Genomic DNA, 23,247 nt, shown 5'->3' on the forward strand with positions numbered 1-23,247 from the left:
TTGATGAACGTGCCACAAGACACAGTAATCTTGACAAAACAGACAGGAAAATTTAGCGAGATGGAAATGCAAATAGAGAATAAACATGGCGATGGGAGAATTTATCGGCCAAGTTTTTTGAAACCCAGGGAACGGTCAAAAACTACATATAGAGCACATGAAACAGTAAATCATTTGGTACAAAGGATTTCCGAAGTTCACTTTGTCATTCCAACGCACATGGACATGTTCAAGGGGAAATATGCTCTAACAACAAATAAAGTAATCTCTCTCTTTTGATGGCAAAGGTCGGCAGAGATATCTCTAGAACATCATGTTCTCTAAGCTGTTTTAATTTAATTCAAAACTGAAACATTAGAGTCTTTTTCGTCAAAGTTTGATTTATGATTTTAAGCACTTTTCGGACCGGTAAAAGAAGATATCAGGAAATCGAAACTATAGCATGCATACCATTATGACAGGACGGTAATTAACGAAGATTAATGATCTTCTTATTTGTCCGACCAGTGGGGTATTGTTACATAGCGGCCGAACAACAAGATCCAGACTGCTTGCTCTTTTTTGATTCTTCTTTGGTACGATAAACAGCTTTAATTCGTTTACTAGACAGATGAAAAACGAAAAGATGAATTCCTCGACTGCTTTAATTGTGGCTTTCGTTCTGTGGTTCATTCGTTATGTACGATCTGGTAAGTAAATTCACTTTTTCAGCGAATGGTTATGTGGAAGGTCCATAGCTCTGAGCGTGCCTAACATTATATTCGGCTACTTCAGTGATTCGAACGAGAAAAATCTTTTCGTGATCCTCCATGTAAAAAGATGCAAAGATAAATTTCAGTTACAGTCAGAGATAACATTTAAACACAGTTGTTTTCATTGATTCAGCTATTTGATACCAAGTGCCAAACCTATCGACACACGTTCATGTGTAAACACAGCTGAAAACGTGCCCGCGAAATTCTAACTTGAATCTGTAAGGTATTGATAGGAATTCATTCATCTGACTCTATTTCACTGTTTCAAAGTTGCTGCGACTTCTACATTAGCCAATAAAACTTTGAACTGTTTCCTCTCTCATAGCGAGAAAGAAGCACCGACATAATCGTCTAAAACTGAGATAGAGTTGTTAGAAAACTTATATTGAGTTAGCTTCGAGGTTTATGTTCGAGTATATTTCATGTCTAAGTGGAGTTTTTCTACTCGAAAGTTGATTCAGAATAACAACTTCAAACAAGCGACTTCCCCTGCTAACGAATGAGGATTACAAAAAGATTAACCACCTCGTTAGAGGATCTCAGAAACTAATCTAGTTGTCAACTAGAAAATGCTATATTCTACTTAGAACTCTCAGAAGTTTAGCGCGTTTTTTAAGTATATCCGCTAAACGAGTGCTATAGCTGTTGAATCAGAAGGGCAAGCACATGACTTTGAAATGCTTTAGAGAAGTACACTCAAAGTGGGAAACAAAGGTTTTTCATTCAGTTGTTTTACAATAATTGAATTTCGGCATTTATTGTAAAGACAATTGCATATATATATATAAACAAGGGGCAACAGAAAAAGTAACCTTAGAAAACTATTTGACTTGCTTTTTGAGTTTTCATTATTCAGATTTAATCAGTTTTCTGAACGAAACACACACATATCATCAAGTCTGAAAATGCCTTCTGAATTTGAGAGATAAGCGTCGAATTCGTTGGGCGGCTCTTCTCCTGAAATCTCCACATGATTAATGATGTGTAAAACGAGGCATTGCATGTTCGTTCGGCAGGCAGGCGTTAAAATGCCCCGGAAATTACCTCAAGATTGGCTGTCAAACAGCAAGATTAATGATTATTAATTACTGTCAACGACTGTCAGCGTAAAAGAGAGCAGCGCAGCCTAAGCAGGTCACGGAATTCAAATACTTAACCCTTTCACTCCCACAAGTGACCAAGACAGAATTTCTCCTTACAATATCAATACAATATCAAGCAGGCAGGTGATGAGAATAGAGAAGAATATCAATCATGGGATTATTAGTTGATCCAATACCAAATTCTCTGAACTAACATCATAAGAATTGTATGGCAGATAGTAAGGAGAATTACTGATTAGATCTTGGGAGTGAAAGGGTTAAGTGTATCTTTTATGATGATCTCAATCATGGGTGATTTTATAAACACCACGGGAATTTGAATCCGACCACGTGAAATACAGTTTTTTTTGGTAATTGTAACACTCACTGTGTGCGGGCATGGTAGGTTTTTATGGGATTCTCTTCTAATTTGGCGAAAGGATCGAAAAATTATACTCAGCCATTTAGAACACTTATGATGTAAAGTGATGCTAAAGAAATTTCATAGAGCTAGATTAGTTCCTTCTAACTTATGCTGGCAAGTTAAGATAGTTTTTCTTTTTTTCAACAGATATATATAACACGATCAGAAAGGTTTCTGTTTAGGAAACACAAACACTAGTGCATGTGATTTGAGAAGAAGTTTCCTCCTGTTACGAACTCATAACCTTCGATATTTTTTGAAGATGAAAAGAAAAACTACTCTTTGGCTCTATAGCGAAATTTTTCACAAATTGAGTGAGATGTCTGATCAAAGTGGATGCAATAAAGGACTATATCAGTTACCTCAGCTAGAGCAATTTATTCAGTGTCAGAAGCATTCATTTTAACCGTTTAAAAAAAATTTTCAGTTATTTGCTTATGGGATCGTAGAAAAAATGTCAGCTAAATCATGCTGGCAGTTTTTTTTTAGAACTTTTTATCTACTTCTCAAGTCAGGGTTGGTTGTTCAGAACATGATTAAGCAAACCCAGCGTTGTACAATTAGTTTTCTAGTCTTGTAAAGAGTTGTTTAGTTTTTATGTTCACTTTGATTTGCTGTAAAATAAAACGCAACAAGCTGTTGGCATAATACACACTTTTCAAAGGAGAAATTAAGACCAAGTAATAATAATAATAATAATAATAATAAAGAATTTATTTCAAGCGGGTGGCCCTCTAAGCATTATCAAAATTTTACTACAGCCAATCACAAAAGTTGAAAATAAAAAAAATGTCCGTCTACATTTCTACCATAACCCATTACAAATAAGATAAATATAAATACGGTCTAGAATATGTACATGCATGCATGTTTCTACGCTTTAAAAAACTTTTTCCACACGTTAATTTAAAACACTTCAGAGAATCCACTTTCCCGGATACCAGCTTTTAAGTCAAGCTTTTAAGTCAAACTTTTAATCTTGTATCAAACAACTGCGCCAAGTAGTTATAAGAACTGAACGCTAGACCAAGAGTTTCTCCTGCAAACGCTCAGAGTGGGGACATTCTTTTTAATTCTTAAACAAACAAAGGAATGTTAGAATACTTGTCATAGTTTCTCTCAGTCACGCCTACAATAGAACGAGACTCTTGCCGCCGAGTTAAATCATAAATCAATAGTTGCCATTACGTATCAGACGGATGAAAGAGTTCTTGAAACGCAAACTTGTGTTGATATAATAGTTATATTTGGTTCATGAATTTGATATTTTCCTATTTTATTTCATGGTTTTGTGGCGAGATGAAATTACCTCGCGGGTTTGGTTATCTCAAAAGCCGGCGTATCGGAAATTCTGCTAATAGTTTCAATTTTGTTTGTTGACCTTGAAAATTCAGCACTTTTATAATGGACTTTAAGAAAAACGTTATTTCTTGGACGAGCACATGTGTCCTAAAGCAATCAAAACGACCAATCAGAGAAGAGGAAAATACCTTTGAGAGCTAATGCGAAACAACCAAACAAACTGTCAAAAGCGCGGGAAAAGGCGGGCGACCAAGTCGTGATTGATTTCAGTCTTGCTTCTGATTGGTCGAGCGGGTGGCGCAAGTTTTCTGGGCCAATCACAAAGCGAATTAAAGCAAAAGCGATACAATTTCTTTTGAAATGTTTTAGATGATAAGTTGTTTTCTTCTTTTACAGACTGCAGTCTTGGTTTGGGAATGATCACAGGAGACATCCGGGACTCTCAAATAACCGCCTCGTCTTCATACTCAGAGTGGACGCAGCCATTCGCCGGCAGACTTTGGAACACGAGGTGGGCTGAGTGACACAAGTTTTTGAATCACACTCAAGAAAAACTGACATACGTTTAACACACACTTAGAACTCGCCAGGGGTGGTCTAAGAGTCATAAGTCACAAAGCTCACACTCTGAGAACTCGTCGACATCGCTAAATAAGGTGTAATCAACAACAAGACACAGGTGTGCCCCAAAGACTTGAAGGGGTATAGCTATGATCACATACTACGCTTTCAACAATCGAAACGTCAGTTTTAGAAACTCTTTACAACTGTGGTGGCCAAGATACATTATCAACTCAGTTAATAAAAACAAAGCAGTAATCGTTTCATCCACAGACGTATTCATTAAGGACACCTTGTGATGCACAAGAAACAACACCACTTGAAATAACTCCTAGAAGGGCCTAAAGGTCTTGAAGGGACCAATCTGCACACATTAAGGCTTGGATCATAAACTTTTGGGGTAAAAGAGCTTTGAAAAGTAGAGAAAAAGTTCTGCTTGAAAAGCTGATACCTCATGAATTTTTCATTGTAGCCACCGCAGAGATCTATTAACAAACTCAGTACTAGAGATAACTCTCAAGTTTTACCGATCTCTTTTTCCCCGATTTAGGCGCCCTCATGGCCAAACTTTCGGTGGCTGGTGTGCGACAGATTGGGATCGCACTCCATATTTACAAATTGATTTTGGACAGGAAAGTGTCATAACAGCTGTGGCCACCCAAGGATTGGATTATCCGTCGGGAAACTGGGTCAAAAAGTACTCCTTAAACTACAGTTGTGATGGAATGAATTGGGAAACATACCAAAATATGGACAAAGATACGGTACATCAAACGCAACTATAGATGAAATTTTTTAGTATTTATTTTTAAGAATTCCTAGCTAATGTTAGCTTGTTCGAAGCTAAAGAAAGAAATGTAATTCATTATTCTTCTACTTTCCTAATGAAATTGTTTGTATTTCTCATTCTCTTAGAGGTTGCGCGGGAACAAGGATGACAGCTCAGTAGTGACAAACAAGTTGGATAAGGCTATCATAGCACGATTTATTAGAATACTTGTACGGGAATGGAATGAATATGGCATCGTTTGCATGAGAGTTGAAATGTATGGCTGTAACACAGAAGGTAATATCAAACGTTTTTCAATTACATTGCCACTTTTCCTTCTCACGCATTATGCGTTTTTCGCTGCGCAGCTTTACAGATGGTTACATTTTTCAGCGTCGCGTTCTTTTGAATGGTTCTCTTGTTTATGCTTGTCCCTATATTATTGCCTGAATCAACAATGTACACTTTCTTAAGAAACTTTCCAACATCTTGAACTTAAGTGTAGTCTTATCGTCCAGGTGGGTGTAGTCCTGAGAAGGACTGTTGTCGGTTGCGGAAAAAAAAAATTATGATTTTTAGTAATAAAGTAGTCTAAAATGTTCCTAGATACCAGTAACACGCTAGTGCAGGAATCCTTAATCCGTAGGTATGTCAATTAAAATTATAGGTTACAGCAAAAAATTAACCAGGTGAGCTCCCAAATACCAATACCTAAATACCATTATTGGTGTTAGAAACCCTTCGCCCCCCCCCCTTAGCTTTATCAGAAAAAAACTGATGATTCCCAGTAAATTAAACAACCTGGTATGCTTCCAAATGGCAGGCTTAGAGCCCACCTACTATACTCTCCTTGAAAATCCTACTTATGCCATTAAGATAATTTACTTTCTCTACTAATCCATCCACAGAGGGTGGATATAAAGACTGCAGCGCTGCTGCCGGAATGGAAAGGGGCCAGATATCAGATAAACAGGTGACAGCGTCCAGTTTTATTCAGGGGCACCACCCGCATCAAGGCCGCCTCAATAACGTTTTCAAGCAGGTCAATGGCTCTGCTCTTTGGGGAAGCTGGTGTGCACAGAACGTGGACACGACGCAGTTTATCCAGGTAACAAAATTTGGCCTGTCGATTGGAAATTTTGTGCATAGATCTTTGAGAGAGGGATAGGGAGAAGGGGCTGTCAGCGGTCAAAGGTATAAAAAGACTCGAGGATAAAAGGGAAATGTGGGTTTTACCTGTCGTAGATCAAGCGTACTCAGCAAACGTGTGAAGCTGAAGCCCAAGTAAAGCGGCATCCTTATTAATTTAGCGTTGTTAGCATAAGGGATCTTCGCCTGGGCGTCGGATCGTTTAATTAAATGGACTTATTTACACTGCATCCAGGGGTAAGATTACACCTACATCTTTGTGTCACAATATTTTTCAATTAAGTGTCATCGCACCGTACCCAGAGTAACCAAAATAGCAATCAGATGTAACGAAAATATCTCAAACAGCCAATGAGAATTCAAAGTAACTTCAAACTACTTTAGGCGCGGGAAATGGCAAGTCACCAGTCGTAATTCATAATGCATGGTGAACAGTCGTGGAAACTAATAATTCGCTGAGGTTAATCTTCTATGGCCTGAGGAGACTATTAATACTCCTAATCGCCTCATGCTTGGTTATGCTAAGGGTCCTGGGAAAAAAACTGAAGATGGATACAATGCTAGTAAGACCTGATACAACAGAAGACTTGTAGATTGAAATAACTTTGTAAAGAAAATGACGAATTTTCGCTCTCTCTTAGGTTGATTTGAAAGAACTTCGTAACATCTCTGGCGTTGCGACACAAGGATCTGTTAGCATGGGGACCTGGGTAACAGAATACACGCTAAATTACAGTTCAGACGGCTTACAGTGGCAAACGTACAGCAACGAAACTGGAATAGCAATGGTAAGAATTCTAAAAAGCATCTTTAGAACATGCCGTGATGCATTTTGTGTTTTAACGTAAGGCCTAAATTCGGAAGTCACCGTTTCTTTAGGCAGCTTTGACTTATCACGACTTAAATAACCCTTCATCCCTTCTTAGTTGGATCTAATTTCTCCTTACAGTGTCATGGCTGACTCAGACATTAAGGTCATGAGAATAAGTAAAATGATCGCTATCTAAAGATGCTTTTAACTCCCCTTGTCGATACTATAGGAAATTAATACAGAGCAGTATGGAGAGTGCGCATGCTGGTGTTAGTGTGTTAAGGGTTAAAGCAGCTTAAGGCGACGCAGCAATGCGGCTGACGGATCTTAATAAGTGAGTGAGAAAAAAAATTGAGTTGAGGAAAAAATCACTTCCGAGAAACTGTGACGGATAGTCGTGGCTGCCAAATAGGACAGAGATGGGAAATTACTCTAAATTTGATAGAATTAAAAGTGGATATCAGGTGAAAAATTCGGAAATTCATTACAGACAAACAGCCATCAGTGATTGAGGATTGCTCGAGTAGATATTGCAAAGTTTAAAACAGATCCCACAACATAGCGTAAGGGTAACAAACACACGAGCGATAGACATACGGTTAACCATTGAACAACATTGTTTTTGAAATGATGGTTCACTAATTTTGTTATTGACTCCTAGACGCTGCGAGGAAACTGGGACGAGGTGACAGTTCATAAGAACATGTTCAAGCGACGCATAAGCGCGCGTTACCTCCGTTTTAATCCAAGGGCGTGGACACCACTCGGGCAGATTTGTATGAGAGTAGAAATTTACTTGTGCCAGATTTATCAAGGTGAGTTTCTTCAATTATATTTATTGGACTCTTCAATGACAAGTTGGAAGAGAAAAATGACATTTCCGGTTCCAGTAAGAACTTTTGCGGCATTCAAAAATCTTGTCCCTTGACTTTCTCTGGCAGTTGTCCTATCAGAGCTCCCTTAACATTCACTTCTTTTCGGCTGATAAATCAGAGCTCCGGTTTCAGTCACCAAACGTTTTAGTTCACCGCTCAAAGCTCTTCTTTCCTTCACATCTTATTTGCTTGACCTATCAGAGCTCTTGTTTTACCTACAGACCTTTCAAGCTGACCAATAAGAACCATTGTTGCATTCGCATCCTTTTTCGGTTGATCAATAGAAGCTCTTTTTAGAAGTTAACAAATTTTCTTTTTCGTGGATATTTCAGGATGTTCCAAGCCCACAGAGCGGAGTCCAACCGAAACTTCAACAACCTTCTCCGACACGACATTTCCTTCCACAAGAAAATTAACACCCAGTGCGACTTTAAAATCGTCCACAAAACGTACAAACCCGACTGTTCCAAGCGAAAGCGTAGCTAGAAAACTTTACTCCAAGGGATTCAGAAGAAAAACGACTGACACCATTTGCCTTCTGGCTGCGTGGTTTTTGCTGATGGTAAATTTGTTAGTGGATTAACTGATAACAAGCAAATTGGACTTTATGTTCAACTGGGAGTTTTATCAGGGACACAAGCAAAGAAATGCGCTTCATTACATGATAAAGAAGTCAGATAAAGAATAAAGCTCATAAACTGCCCCAAGTTGAATATTGCAGAGTTAAACTGGGATTATGTCGACCGAATGAGAACAAGTGCACAAAAAATATTTGGAAGGCTTCAAGACCTGCGAGGCACCATGTAAAATTTCCTGTTAAAAGATTCTCAGAGGAACGGTGAAAAGATCCAGAATGGGGCAACAGTGATAAAAAAAAAGCGCAGTTTAATTTGATACAGATTAAAAGAAATTATGAACCACTAAAGCTACGTCTTGAATAAATACGTATAAAAATAAATATCTTGTTTCACAAGGAGTAGCAGAATTGTTTGGTTATTTACATTGCCTGTGCTTTGCGCAAAAAAATGTCCTTTGAATATTGCCTAAAGAAAGTACATGAGATTGAAACTACACAGAAGAGGAGTAAAGTTTCAGCAATACTTTTATAACCTAGCCATTATAATTTACCTGAGGCTAAAGTGGAACCTACTTTCAGGGGCACCCCTAGGACTATAAAAAAAATCCCCTGTAGAGAGTTAACATATACCGAATAATCTCAATTCAGGGGGGCACCCTTGGTACTACAAAAAGAGTTCCCTGAATTTAAGATGTCTCTTTCTAAAGCTATGAGGACATTTTTACAATCGGGACCACAGGTTCTTTTCCTTGAATAGGGATGCCCCTGAAAGAGGTGTTATAAAAAGAAGTTCTACTGTATTTCAAAATCGTCCTATATCAATTAAATTTAAAAATATTCTGTTTTTACAATTAACGCCGAAGGATCCTTTAGGTAATCCTGAGCAAACTTTATAATCTGCTGGGAAGTTATCTGATTGAGCCGCGCCTGGATTCTAGTCCCCATACCATGTAGCTCTTCGATAGGAGGATAAAAAGCGGCATGTTGATGATCGTCGTGTTGAATGATACATAGCCGAGGATAGTGGTACAAGGGGGGGACGTTCTCAGCTTGTCTTCCTGAGTAAGGAGAAAAAAGAAAAAAAATCATACTCGCACAAGAAATAAGTCACGAAGCAGAAACTATCCTTTGACCTAATAAATCTTAAGCCGAAGATGGGGCGTAGAGAAAGGCGGTCTGAGAGGGGGAAGTGATGGGTTTGAAGCTAGGAGGGTGAGGCCTCTCTTTTTAACCCCCCCCCCCCCCCTCCACCTCCACCCCACCGAATACTTTGTTAGAGGATAGAGGACAGTTCCTTCTCGGCCCTTCCAACTAGAGCCTGTTCACAAGCTGACGAGATCCTGTCCGCTGGTTCACAAGCTATGAAATATTGCAGTGGAGTGCATCTCGAAAGAGTGTCATTAAAACGAAAACAGTCTATGAGTAAAAGTAAGTACATGCGAAGAGATAACTTCGTTTTGTTTCGTCCATTCATTTTCAAACTTCGTCTGAATAAATACTGAGCTGAGCTAAGCCAAGTCAAGCCACAAAGATTCAAACTCAGAGAAGGAAAGAGGCGTCTTACCAAAAGCATGCTTGGCATGGTAATCTCGAGGTACAAAACGACTCGCCCAGTGCGCAAACTCGTCTATATCCAAAGTCACAAACACCATTTCATTGTACAATGTGTAAGCTGATTCTTGGAGCTCCTGAAAAAACACACAAACAAAAAAATACGGATGAAAGATATATTCTTCCTCGCAGCTGTTGATCGGCGTAGTCACGCAAGGTGTTCTCTTCCCTTGGTCCGGCAATGTGCGTTGCGTGATATAACCCAACATCAGCTGCGAGTGACATTATTACCAGGGAGACTGAACTATTGACGAACGGCATAGCAAGCATGGTAACGAGATTCTTTGGTCGTTAAGTTTCCTCACCTTATAAAATGAGCTGTCTTTCGATACGTTGTTCTTGTGTGCCAGTGCGAACAGTATGGGCAAATTGTGTGCATAAGGTTCGAAGTTCGCATTCTCTTCAGATCTGAAAGGAAAGAAAATACCAACTATTAAAGGAGTTATCGAAATGACGGACTGAATTCACAAACGTCTCCACACGCTGGTGAAGAAAAATCGAGTTTGAAAATAGTCTATGCTTTTGCGAAGGTTATTCTCAATAAAACTTCTGCACCCACTCCGACCTTTCCGACATCAACAACCCCAACCCTGTGACCCGTGAGTGATTAACATCTAACTTCTCCTTATAATATCGCCCCAGAATCAAAACAGACGAGTAAATGATCAACAACTAAAGAAGCTCTCGATTGTTAAACAAATTCTCCTTGTCAGAACCTTGGGAAATGTATAAAGAACAGTATGGAGAATATAAATGCTGATGTTAGGGTGTACAGGGTTAACTCAAAAGCCCCAGCCAGTCAAGCGTAAACCGCATTCCTAAAATAATTTTTCCTGACTATATCCTTTCCACCATGGCAACCCACCAACTGCTTATCAGAGCAACGGGTGACATCACATTTACCAACCCTTGGGAAAACTCGGGTGACAAATTCAGGACTGCTTTTGATTTTGCATCTCCAAATTCGCGGAACTCAAAGTAAAAACAACCAAACAATCTAAAACGCGGGCGACCAAGTTGTGATTGGTTTTAGTTTTGCGTCTCATTAGCTGAGAGAGTGGCGCGAGTTTTCTGGACCAATCACAGAGCAAAAAAGCAAAGCAGTCTCAAATAACTTTCGAGTCTAAACTGAAAAGTGTTTTACATACTTACCCCAACTTGGTGTGAAATGCAGCTGAGGTCATATGAAGAACTGGAAGTCTTCGGTGATCTTGAACAAAGCGCAAAGCAATATCTGTGCATATTTTGTGGTTGTATTCACATTTGAAGTTCTTGGGCATTTCGTATCTGTAAATGTATGAATTTAAGAATCCTAATCCAGAAAAGGTGTTATTAAAGGTAAGGGTGGTCCTAGAAAGAAATACAGTCAGTGGAGGGTCGGGTCAAGAAATAATCATCGCTGAAAGGGTGGGGTGGGGGGGGGGGAGAGTCTAAAAATTACTTCTCGACCAACCTTCATCCCCTTACCTCAACTTCACTCGCGGTTACACACATGAAAAACACAAAACAGCCGCCGTAGTGGTTATTACGGTTCTGTCATTGAAAGAATGTTGATATCATACCCCTAAGGGTATGCTGGATCTGCTACTGCAGTGTCAGTATCAGAGTCAAAGTGCACTGCTAGAACCTCTTGCACAAACCCTTATAAACTAAGTCAGATCCGTGGGGGGGGGGGGGGAGGGAGGGGAGTAGTCGCGCAACACTGACGTCAACGAGCGCTCTTAACACCATGCCATGAATTCGTATTATCTGGACAGAATATATTTAAAAATTATGAAAATGTCTACATGAATTCAACCCTTTCATTCCCAAGAGCCAAATATATATTCTCAGTAATGTCTATCCTCCATTATTTAAAATTTTAGTACCGAGATTTTAGCGTTGAATGAAACGATATCCCCCTGATGATATTTTACGTTTTTCTCGTCACCCTTTTGCTTTAAAATGTATCGAGATTGTAAGGAGAAATTCCGCTTTAATCTCACTTGTGAGAAAGTAAATTGGACGGCACCAACCTGTGAGTGTCGTGAAACATGTGCAGTCTGGTGTCCCTTTGATTGTTGATCAAAGATTCCACATTTTGACCCAACTGAAAAACTTTTACTCTAACACCATCGCTTCTTTGAAGCTCAAGCTAACAACAAACGGTAAAAGTGAGAGATGTTCTAAAGCAAATATGGAAAATCAAAACAAAACAACGACAACAAAGAACAGAACAAAACAAAGAAAAAGATATCCATGCGTAAATGCGTTTTCTATCAAAAAGATGTTGGCAAAATTGTTCGAAATTTTCGTCAACTTCCGCTGTCGACCTAAAATCGTAAGCAAGTCTTTCTTTTCATGAGAAAAGAACCAAAAAAACATTTTACGAACAAACCGTACCGTAGTAATAAAATTGTTTTCTACATGATTTTTTTACGTCTCAAAAAGTGTTTTAATTTTCTCTTTTACTTGTACATCCAAATGAGAATGTTGTTTTAAAAGCCTTAACACGAGAAGCCGAGTTCCAAAAGTTTAAAAGTTCAATTTGCTTTTTATTTCACGAAAAAAACCCGGATAACAGTGATAAAAAATTCGTTGTTTTACAAACAGAACCGAAAAACACTCCATGATGTTTTGCAAATCCTAATGTAATATCAGAGATTTTACCCAATGATTTTCAAACGATTTCTTGTTCGATTGTAAGTCTTTCCCAACACTAATCAAATTTAGTTTAGGCAGTCAGCTTAGACAGTTTAGTCAGCTAAATCTTAATCAAAATTATAACAAAATTCTCGAACGTGATTGGTTATCACCAGCCTGATTTGAGCATTAATTGGACAGTGTGCGCGTCACGCTTGTAATTGGACAGTGTAATAGAACAGTTAAAGGGACAGTTAACACGTCATGCCTGTGTGAGTGGACAGAACGCGTCATGTGCGCGCGCTGTTGTCTTGCATGTCGCCGACTTAACGGTAGTTTTTGTCTAATGAAAACGTATAACCGATGTCTAGCCGATGTTTCTTTCATAAATTTTGTCATCATTTTGATTTATTGGCAACGGGACTTTGTGTCGTCCAATTCTGTCTGTAATCATACTCGCGATTAAAAAAGCGGACTTCCGCTTCGCGGTCGTCCGATTTTGTTAATCACTCGTGTGATTACAAACCTTATCAATAAAGGGCAAAATTACTGAGCGCTGATTGGTTGAGAGAGAGGGCATTTTTTCTTAATCGAGGGCATTTTTAGTAATCAAGAGAGGGCATGATTACCTGTTAATGATTGGCTAATCCGTTGCATAGCAACCGTTCGTTATCTTGAAATTTGTTAAAAGTAGACTGCGCGCGTGATTTTCCTTCGTATAAATTTTGCCGTTTATTGATAAACAAGTAATCCCATGAGACCTCGTACTATTAAGGATTAATTGCACTTGAGTTTTCAAAATTTTCCAAATTGCCCTCGTCGCTTCGCGACTCGGGCAATTTTGGAAAATTTTGAAAACTCTCGTGCAATTAATCCTTAATAGTACTTGGCCTCATGTGATTACCTATACGAATTGGACTCCCCTCGGTCCTATTACCATTGTTAATTATACTGACCCGCCTTAGACTAGTTATGGCTATTATGGAGCAGCCAATCTATTGGTGTAAATAATAGAGTGTAAAGTGTACCTTTGATAGCACGAGATCTTAATCTTTTGCTTTCGTTTTACTTCCATCATCAACAACATCTCTGGTGTAAATCGCAAAGCAAGGTACGCGACCATACAGAAGCTCACAAACCAGTTGAAAACAGTGAAAAGGGTACCACTTGTTGACAAGAGTTGTGGCAAGATAGCGGCGAGCAAGAGTCCGTGTGTATAGCGTGCCAATCAACCTGACGTCCATATCCTCAGAAAAAGGAAACACAATCGAATAATGGGGTAAGTTTCTGAAGAAAATGTGGTGCTGCGTCGGTGGGAGGGTATAACAGGGTAATTTATTATTATCGACTGAGTTGATAACGTAAAGTGGCCACCGTAAATAGTTTAAAGGCTGACGTTTTGAGCGTTAGCCCCTCTACAGAGCGATTCAAGGGTTAGTCCTTCGTCAGAGGGGGTCGGGGTCGCTCTACTTAATTCGAACTAAAAATTTCACATTCTGCCAAACGATAGGTACTTATAGAGCGCTTTTAAACCGACCATCTAGAAGCAAAACCAAAGAGATCGCAACAGCCAATCAGAACCAACAACAAAAAGTATAACAAATGAGGTCACAGCAAAAACATTTGAACTTCCTGAAAGGCGGGTAAACGCTAAACACCAGATCGCGTTTGGCTTCAACTCTGTATTTGATTGCTCGAGGAAGTGGAGCAGCTTTTTTCCGGGCCAATCACAGAGAATAAAACCAAGGCAATCCCGAATTACTTTACACACTCAATTCAAAACGGCACTATACCGCGACAAACCAACTAGAGCTCAACATTGCAAACTTTGCAGAAGGCGTCAAAAGATCAAGGGCAAACTAGAAAACGCATTTGATTTTGGTCTATTTGCACCTGAATGGCTCAGAGAGCAGCAAGTTTTACAGCTCTGTTAAAGAAGTATTTTGAGCCAAAAGCAATTTAGATACAGCAAACTAAGCAAAAGGAGGAATTTTGTTTAGAAAATGTTTTGAACACTGTTTAAAATAGCATTATCAGGGCATCTGTGGTAAGCGTCAATGAACTAATACCGCATTCACACCAAAGTTAAAACACGTTTTAAAGCTGTTTTGTCAAACACGGTTTGAAAACGTTTTGATTCCTTGAGCCCTGTGTCCCATTTAGTCCTTCAGTTTTCTGTTGCTAATTTTTTATTCAGTTAAAGCTGGTTAACTAAACATGTTCTTCTAGTGTGAATGGGGCATAGGATTGTTTTGGATGCTGTAAAGCTGTGATTGACCTCTAACGCCACGTGCCTTAATAATCGTTATGACACGAGGAGGCGTAGACTGAAACGCTAAAGCTGTCAGTGTCTTCCTTATAAATTAAAGAAAGGCAATAAAAGAGATACCATTTCAGGAATAGAGTCGAATAAATATCTTCTATCCACAGCCGGCTGACTAACGTTGGATAACCACTCTAGTACAAGTTTTGCCTGGAAATGAAAGAGAAGAAAACTTCTATATCTAATTTTACATATAGCCTAGACTCATGTCGCAGCTTCTAATATTGAGAGTACAAAAAAACACAGCTTTTTCCTTGACAACCACAACCGCCTCGTCCACTTACTTGCCATGTTTCGCGCGCTAGTCTTTTCGCTCTCTTCACTAACAAAGAGCCTAGATTATGCCAATTACGTATCCGAGGCAGCAAAAAAGACAGCTCCGTTCAATCATCAATGTGAATACTACGTTAACAATCACTCTGTAAAGGTATGACTCACTATTATCGGTCCGTGGTAGTCCAGCCTGATGTAAGTTGAATGAGAACTTGAACAACTCTCGACTGCAGACCAGCTCAGACTGCGGAAAGCTGTGAGCGTTGGGAAGCCTGTGACGCCATACCGCTGACACGTTAGAGGGTCTGTTGAACAGTTGTGCACAAACACAGACGCCCCTGGAACGAAAAGAAGTGCAAGTAATGTAGCTTACTAAGTAGTAGTAACCCACTAAGACTAGTTCACAGTGATCGATTTTTGCATCACAACCAAATCCCGCTTTCATTACTCAAAGCTGCACTTGAAGCATGCTGTACAACATCTTGTTTTCTTATCTAAGTTTTAAAAACCGTGTAATTCTACATATACTATCCCGAAGTGCTTTTAACTGAATTTCGTAAAACCGAACCTAAATAATCATACAAGCCAATCAGAAGAAAGGAAAATACCTCTATGAGCCAATGAGAACTCAAAGAAAATCCGACTTGCCTCAAGCGCGGGAAAACGCGGGCGACCAAGTCGTGATTGGTCTTAGTTTTGCATCTGATTGGTTGATTGAGTGTAGCGAGTTTTCTAGACGAATCACAGCGCGAAGTAAGGCAAAAACAGAGCAATGCCGGATTACTTTCCATACTCAGTTGAAAATTGCTCTAATGCTATAACACATACCTAAATACTTGGCGTCCGATGATATTCGTTCAATTGTTGGTAAAACCTGATGGCAGTAGCTGCAGCCCTCTTGAAGAAACACAATCTATATGAAATCCACAGAAGAACTAATTATTCCTTACGAAGACAAAACTCAATTTTCTTATTCCGCTTAAATAATTAAATTATTGTTTCCTAACATCAAAGTCAGTCGCTTTGTATTTTCATACTTAGTCTGTTGAGCGAAGTAAGAGGTGACAATGGCGGGTAAAAGCGCGCGAAAAGTTTTGCGCGGTTGAACACGCGTCAAGTTTCGTTAGTTGTTTCCGTGTAGGATATCAGAGGTCTGGAGGAGTAAATTAACAGTTTCATTAAAATAAAGGGCTACATGTATTCTACATGTATGTTACACTGGTTAAATGTCTGATGACTCACAAAAGATACAGAAAACAGACGAGAAGTTTGCATGGTTGGAAAAGCTGCGGCAGTGTACGACTTGACTGGACCAACGGATTGCTCAACCAGAGAAGACCAGGTTTTATCATTCACGTAATGAAACTGAAGCTTTTTCTGTTGTTTCTTCTGAACTTGAGCCTATGAAACACGTTCAAACAGATATGATTATAGTAGTCATGCAAAGGGCTGCAGAAGGTGCTGTGACCAAACAAACAGAGCGTTTTTGCAATGACCAATCAAAGTGAAAAGCGTTATTATAATGACCAATCAAAGTGAAGAGATATATCACGAAGAACCAATCAGAGCATAGAGCAAATACACGTTACAGGTCTGAAGCGCGGGAAAACGCGTGTGACCAAGTCGTGACTGGTTGTTTCTGATCGGCTGAGATGATGCAGCCATGGTTCAGCTGCTTACATCAATAACATCGTGAGAGCTAATTCTAATGGTGTTCATGCGGGTGAAATCGTTGAAGAACGACACAACCTAAGTGAAAACTTACTAAATCAAAATTACTCCAAAAGAATGGGGTACAACAACTTCTTCATGGGCTAATTTGGGAGGTACAGGTAGGCGATAGCACATAAAGTATCCAAGATGGAAGTAGCGTTATTTTAGTTTGCGACACAATCCTTAGTAGGAAACTGCACGACAAGCATTATCAGACCAAGATTGGAAAGGAGGAGAACAATTTAGTTATAACAATGATAATGATCACCTTTGTCTGCCAGGAAGGTGGAGGTAAAGGAGGTCCTAACATAACGTTATTGTGCTCAAAATCTGTAACAGTGCTGTTATCTCCTTCAACACACTTGTCTTCTGATATATCAAGGTTGCACACTTTCTGGAAAATACGTTTTCAATGACATTCAGATTCAATGATAGTTGACCCAGAATATCAGTTGTGAATGAATCCCTATCCAACATCCCTGGATCTTCCCCTGAATATGCCTTCATGAGATTTTCATGTCTCACTTACGATTTTATCATGCTCAACATGGAATGGCCCCCATGTACGCGTCTGGTAGTTTATTTATAATATCAAAAGCCACTTTACTATGAGTTATCAAGTGTGATCCCAAAAAAAAAAAAAAATTATTTTCCATATTAAAAATCTAACACAAACATACCACAAAAGAATAATCTAATTTGAACAGCCACTGCCAAACTGCTAAACTATCTCCAATGAACGTCATGCAAACCTTTCACAGATTTAGTCTCTTAACCCTTAAACCCCTAAGAGTGACCAGCTTCTAATTTCTCCATACAATATCACCCCTGAATCAAACATTAAGGTCACGAGAATTAAGGAAAAGATATCAACTTTTTAAGCTACAGATTTTTAGACAAATTCTCCTTGTCAGCACTTCAGAAAATGTATAGAGAACAGTATGGAGAATATGCATACTGATGTTAGGGTGTAAAGGGTTAATATATGGAAACACATAATTCAGAAACAATTGTGTTATTAACCTTAGCATCATCACTTTCCTTCCATGGATTAAAGACTTCATCAACATCATCATCATCATCATCTGGCGCGGTGGGAAGCACAACAACTGGCAATGTTTGCAGAAATTCATAAAGAAGTAGTGGAGTGGGAACATCCTTGTCATATAATTGTTGTTTAATTATAAACCCTGTTGAAAAAATACATTTTTGTAACCAAGTTAAAAATGTTACATTTAGGCACATTACACAATGTCTTCTGAGCACTGTGAAAAGTTATTTATATGCAGCTTTATACAAAAGAAATATGGTCTCATTTAAAGTGCAAAACTAAAGACAGCAACAAGCAACAGAGAATGAGAAGATGTTACTTTAAACTTACTCTGTGAAGTTGATTCTCTTTCCTGCCAGAAAACAACGGTAAAAGGGACAGCGTACACATCTGATGCAATCACGTATCTTGCTATCACTGGATAATATGACAATAAAATTTTACAATTCCAAGATTTGCAATAAATTAATTAACCCCTATTATTACTTTTGATTAGTTCATCAGTGCATGCAAAAAGGCCAAAGAAAAGTCACTCAGGACAACTGAACAATATGAATAAATTTTACATCAGACATGTATGAATATACATTCCATTAGTTTACAATTCATATCAAGATAACAAAGAAGGTTTGAATTCCTAACATAAGGCTGTACTTGATATCTGTTAGTTTAATCCTTTAACTCTCAGAAGTGATTTACATGTAACTTCTCCCTATAATATCCATAAATTACACAGCAAACAGGTAATGAGATACTCAAACATATCAGGTAGAGCCAGAGGTTGTTCTCTTCATCTAACACCAAATTCTTGCAACTAATTTAAAAGGGAATGTGTAACAGCTAGAAGGAAGAATTAACAATCAGATCTTGGGATTTAAAGGATTAATCAATTAGAGTTTACTGATACACTCAAAACTCTCTTCAATCTTTGAATCTCAAGATATTATCTGTGACTCTCTTTTCTGGCTGCTACACACATCCTTTTAAGCAAGTGAGGAGAATTTGGAATTGCATCAAGATAATAGCCTTTTGCTGATAAATTTGTCTTTTCTTGTCACCTGTTTACAAGATATTGTTTCGATATTATAAGGAGAAGTTATATGTCAACAACTTCTGGGTGTTGTTGGTGAAAGATGGGATATAGAACTCCCCCTTCTATCAAAAAGGGGAATGTTTCTAAGAAGGAGAGGTTACATTTCATTACAGAAGTTACGATCACTTATGGGTGTGGATAAGCTAAAGGGTCTTTGCTATTTATTTAACTCTGTAAGGATTGACTTCATCAACATTACTTATTTTGTAACCATATATTTGCAAATTATATTAATTACCCTCTGGGTAACTCATGATGTTGAGCATTGCAAATCGCACTGGGAGTTTCATTCTTGTGAATGTGTCATATGATCGATGAAAAGCATCCAAGTAATCAAGGGTTCGTGGACTTCTTGGAGAATAAAAACACACCACTATGGGCAGCTGTGGATGTTTTGTCTCCAACACTTCATCAAAGAAATTATCCTATCAAAGTAACACCATTACAAAGATTATATTATAAATCTCAGCATAAGCTAGTCTGTGGTTCAAACACTGTATTGTTTTCTGGCTTTAAGAACCTGACAAAGGAGTTTATTTCCTAATTATTAGTCTAAAAACTAATCACAAGAACAACAGAGAGAGATTGTATTGACTTGTAGACTGAATCAAGAAGGCTCTCAAGAGAGAGAGGGGGGGAAGGGGCTAAGAAGGAGACAAGGAAGAGGGGAGGGGGTAGGGGAGAGGGTGGTTTATTTCAAGCCAGTCCTTTCTGTCTGCCAAGCCCTCCTCCTAGAGAGAATAACATTCATGCAGACTTTTTGATCTCATACTGGGTCAAGAAGATAAAAGAAGTGTGTAAAGAAACAGTGACTGCATGCCTTATCTCACAATAAATCTCCTGTTGTTTAATACTTAAGTAAGTAACTAAGCAAAGAGGGTAAGTTTCTTAAGAAACTCTGGTGATGCATTAGTGGAAGAGTGTAATAAGGTAATTTGGTATTATCAATTGAGTTGATAATGTAAAATGGCCATCATTAAGAGTTTCCTAGCTGGCCTTTCAAGTGTTAGCCCTTTGTCAGAGCAAATGAGGGGCTAATGCTTGAAATGTCAGCTTTGAATGTCTTAACTGTGGCCAATTTTTCATTCTCAACTCAGTTGATAATACCAAATTACTAATATAACTGAGCATTACACATGTCATAGCATAGAAAAAAAAGTTCTTAAAAAAATTACAAACTGACCAGATTCAATTGGTAAGCTTGGCTGTGTAGGGTGACCAGCATAACTTGAAGTCTTCTCTCTTCTACTTCAAGAACACTTTGTAAAACTAATGAAGACTTTTCTTTTTCTTTCCACTCTAAGGAAAACATTAAAATAAAACAAATGTAATGAAGTCCTTTTTTTTCTTTAACAGTGTAACTTCTATTCTTGATAAACCATAAACAGTGACATTCTGTGCATGGCTGCATATTAGTACCCATAGTGCAAAATCTACAAGGCAACAAGAAGATCAAATCTGTGGACCAACCTTGAGAGTTGAACACTACAATGGCAGGAACCTTGCTGATGTTGTATGCCTCAATCATATAACTGTCACCATGAATGAAGCACAAGTATTAGTGATATTCATCATTTTATAAAAATTTTACAAACTTGTAGTAATTATTAGCAATGCCATTTTGACAGATATATCTTTTAACTTTTACTTATCTTCTTTTTAATTGAAAAGGAATTAATATTTTAAGGAGAAATGTCTTTTTGGTCACGACTAGGAGTGAAAAAACTTACTCCTCAACATCTGAGGATGGAATAACAACAAACACTTGTATCTTTTCCTCCCAAATCTTAGCCAACTGTAGAAAGAAAAAACATAAACATAGGTATGTTAACAACTTACAATAATTAGAACTCCAACAACACATCATGAAAACTAGGTAATCATACCTAGTTATGGAAAGTCAGCTAGCTGAACTCCATCTTCCATGATGACAGAATCATTGATAAATAGTTATTAAATATTTAATATTCAATATTATTCTGACCTTTTTAAATGTGTTTTCTATTTGTTGGTGATAAAACTGACCAGGAATTCCCACTAAAGTGAAACCTTTATGACTACCAACTTCCTGATATAGGTGATTTGTATTGAATGGTGATAGTCTTTTGGAAAACATCCTCCTCTGTTGACCAAAAAATAATAATAAAACAGTTATTGGAAATGTTATCATCTTTTTGAAAATACACATGAAGTAGTTTAAAATGATTTTAAGATTAATTGAATCAACAATAGTTTGATTCACTTTTTCCTTGTTCAACGATTCCAAACATATATCGTAAATAAAGGGAAATACAAATTTATAATTATAGTTTAAAATCCTATGACAAGCATAGTTTTTGAGTATGTTTGTCTTGAGTGTATTTTGTGATCATACTCTTTCACTTTTCTTATAGCCAATGAACTGCATGTCTACCTTAAAGATCTTGCAGTTAAATGTTTACATAATTGAACCTAAAATCATTAGGTTTCAATTTTCCCATGTCTCATATTAAAACATTAAAAGAAAAATAAAATTCATACCTTCTGCCAAGGTAAACAGGGCAAGAAACCTCTTCAACTCAGTTATCCTTTCAGACATGTGTGGCAATTATTTTAATTTTCAGGATCACAAGCTTACTTGTCCAAAAAACTTGACAACAACAACTACTACTGGTACATGGCAAGAAGCTACATTTGTATGGAAATTAATGGCTACACCATGCATAACAATATCAAATGTCATAGGAAGCAAAGTTATGAAATATGGAAAAAAGATTAAATTATTACATGTCCAAGTCAGATGATAGACAAGGTTAAGCCCATTCTTGCAGTAGTCTGTAGGACAAGGAAGATCATGTCTTTCCTTGTCCAAATGGAAAAGATAACCATCTCAGTTGTTAAGAAGGCCCAAGTTTTCTGCCCTAGAAAAAATTAAAACCACAAAAGATACACCCCCTTTCCCTGCCTCTAGAAATAGTTCAACTCAAGGGCTTACACCCTGAACTTTATGACATGCCTTCTACTGCACCTACCAAAGTTTCAAACCATTTTCTCAATGAGCTGGTTGTTTTATGGGGTCTGTCAGGTGATGGGTAACTCAATGGTGAAGAAGCTGTTCCAATGTAGCACTGCAGAAGAGGAACCATACCTGGGTGGCCTTCCCATGATAACATTCCCTAAAGGAGCAAAAAAAAGATACATTTTATGAAGCAAACAGTGTGATTACATCTGAGCATTCTCCATGATCCTTAGTCCACTCAGAAATAAATAATTAATCAGGTAATCTGCTACATACCTTGTCAAGGTTGAATGCTACAGTGCTCCATTCTTTGTAAGGATTATCATGTGCTAAACTATTCAAAAACTCTAAAAAGCTTTGCTCAAGCTTGGATGGAGGAATTTCTGAAAGGAATATTTATAATAGGACTCACTGAGTTGTTCAAGAAAATATTCACAACCCTTTGACTTTTCAAGGCCCCAGGCTGTAGAAATTTTAGTTGCCATGGTGAGAATGCAAACAATTTTGGGCAAATGTATTTGCATTGAAAGTCACCAATTTTGTAACCTGTAACCTGTCTCCTTGATTGTACAAATATCAATTTGTGAGGTGCAGAGTTAAACTTTAAAAAATGATTTTAGATCAACCGTCCACGACTCTTCCTTTTTTTTTTATTATTAAGAGTAATTAAATGTTATTTTTGGCAACCCTTTCATGATTTTGGGATGCCTAATGGCAACTTACAAAAAGACGGGTTTGGACTCCTGTTTTTGCGTCAAAAACTATTTTTCATTTTATTAATTTATCTATTTTCATATTTATTTATTATTTATTTGCGGTTGTACAGTATATGAATGTAAATTACTCCTGTGAGGAATTAAGAATTAAAAAAAATGTTTTTATCTGATACTTACTCGGATCTCTATAAAGAACACAAAATGGCCATTCAGCTCCGGAATTTTTCAAACGATTTTCGAGTGCATCTTTAGAAGTCAACAGCTCGCTAATGTTGGTTACACCGGAAAATCCTGAAGAAGATTTGATCGCAGAAAGTGATGTTAACCGCAGTTCAACTGAGATTAGGTCATTAATGCATTTGTAGAATCTTACCAAGGCAGAGGTACCTCATAAAAAGTACAAGGCAAATCCATGAAAAAAAGTTAAGTGATTGCATTATTGAAGTTTAACCGAACGTAGACAACGTAGCAACCGAGGAAGCCATCTTCGAACAAGTAGAAGATAGGAGACTGGACACGAAAAATATCAAAATATTCCTTTC

At 37.9% G+C, this 23,247-nt stretch overlaps 1 protein-coding gene and 1 pseudogene across 2 annotated transcripts; one reads left to right on the forward strand and one right to left on the reverse strand.

Moving 5' to 3' along the window:
• The first annotated feature begins 484 nt into the window (after positions 1-484).
• Positions 485-8,704, forward strand: LOC113671714 (lactadherin). Its single transcript, XM_027187963.2, has 8 exons — positions 485-689; positions 3,960-4,074; positions 4,675-4,888; positions 5,040-5,190; positions 5,802-6,001; positions 6,684-6,830; positions 7,515-7,668; positions 8,061-8,704. The coding sequence occupies exons 1-8, from the start codon at positions 611-613 to the stop codon at positions 8,309-8,311; spliced, it is 1,311 nt and encodes a 436-aa protein (XP_027043764.2). The 5' UTR covers positions 485-610; the 3' UTR covers positions 8,312-8,704.
• On the reverse strand, positions 8,595-23,214 carry LOC113671715 (uncharacterized; annotated as a pseudogene). Its single transcript, XR_016180952.1, has 22 exons — positions 23,079-23,214; positions 22,883-22,996; positions 22,266-22,372; positions 22,003-22,146; positions 20,976-21,113; positions 20,722-20,786; positions 20,462-20,523; positions 20,175-20,290; positions 19,230-19,416; positions 18,229-18,315; positions 17,871-18,037; positions 17,116-17,241; positions 16,377-16,535; positions 15,963-16,047; positions 15,300-15,472; positions 14,928-15,011; positions 13,567-13,785; positions 11,932-12,050; positions 11,069-11,203; positions 10,222-10,324; positions 9,870-9,993; positions 8,595-9,363 (listed from the first exon to the last, which is right to left on the reverse strand). The product of XR_016180952.1 is annotated as an uncharacterized LOC113671715 (transcript).
• Positions 23,215-23,247: the final 33 nt, after the last annotated feature.

The sequence above is a fragment of the Pocillopora damicornis genome, chromosome 11 (genome assembly GCF_964200805.1).
Source record: "Pocillopora damicornis chromosome 11, jaPocDami1.2, whole genome shotgun sequence".
NCBI lineage: Eukaryota > Metazoa > Cnidaria > Anthozoa > Scleractinia > Pocilloporidae > Pocillopora > Pocillopora damicornis.

Coding starts and splice junctions, on each gene's coding strand:
- LOC113671714 (XM_027187963.2), top strand. CDS start 611: ATGAAAAACGAAAAGATGAATTCCTCGACTGCTTTAATTGTGGCTTTC. Junction 4,075..4,674: donor GGCAGACTTTGGAACACGAG/GTGGGCTGAGTG, acceptor TCCCCGATTTAG/GCGCCCTCATGGCCAAACTT. Junction 6,002..6,683: donor ACACGACGCAGTTTATCCAG/GTAACAAAATTT, acceptor GCTCTCTCTTAG/GTTGATTTGAAAGAACTTCG.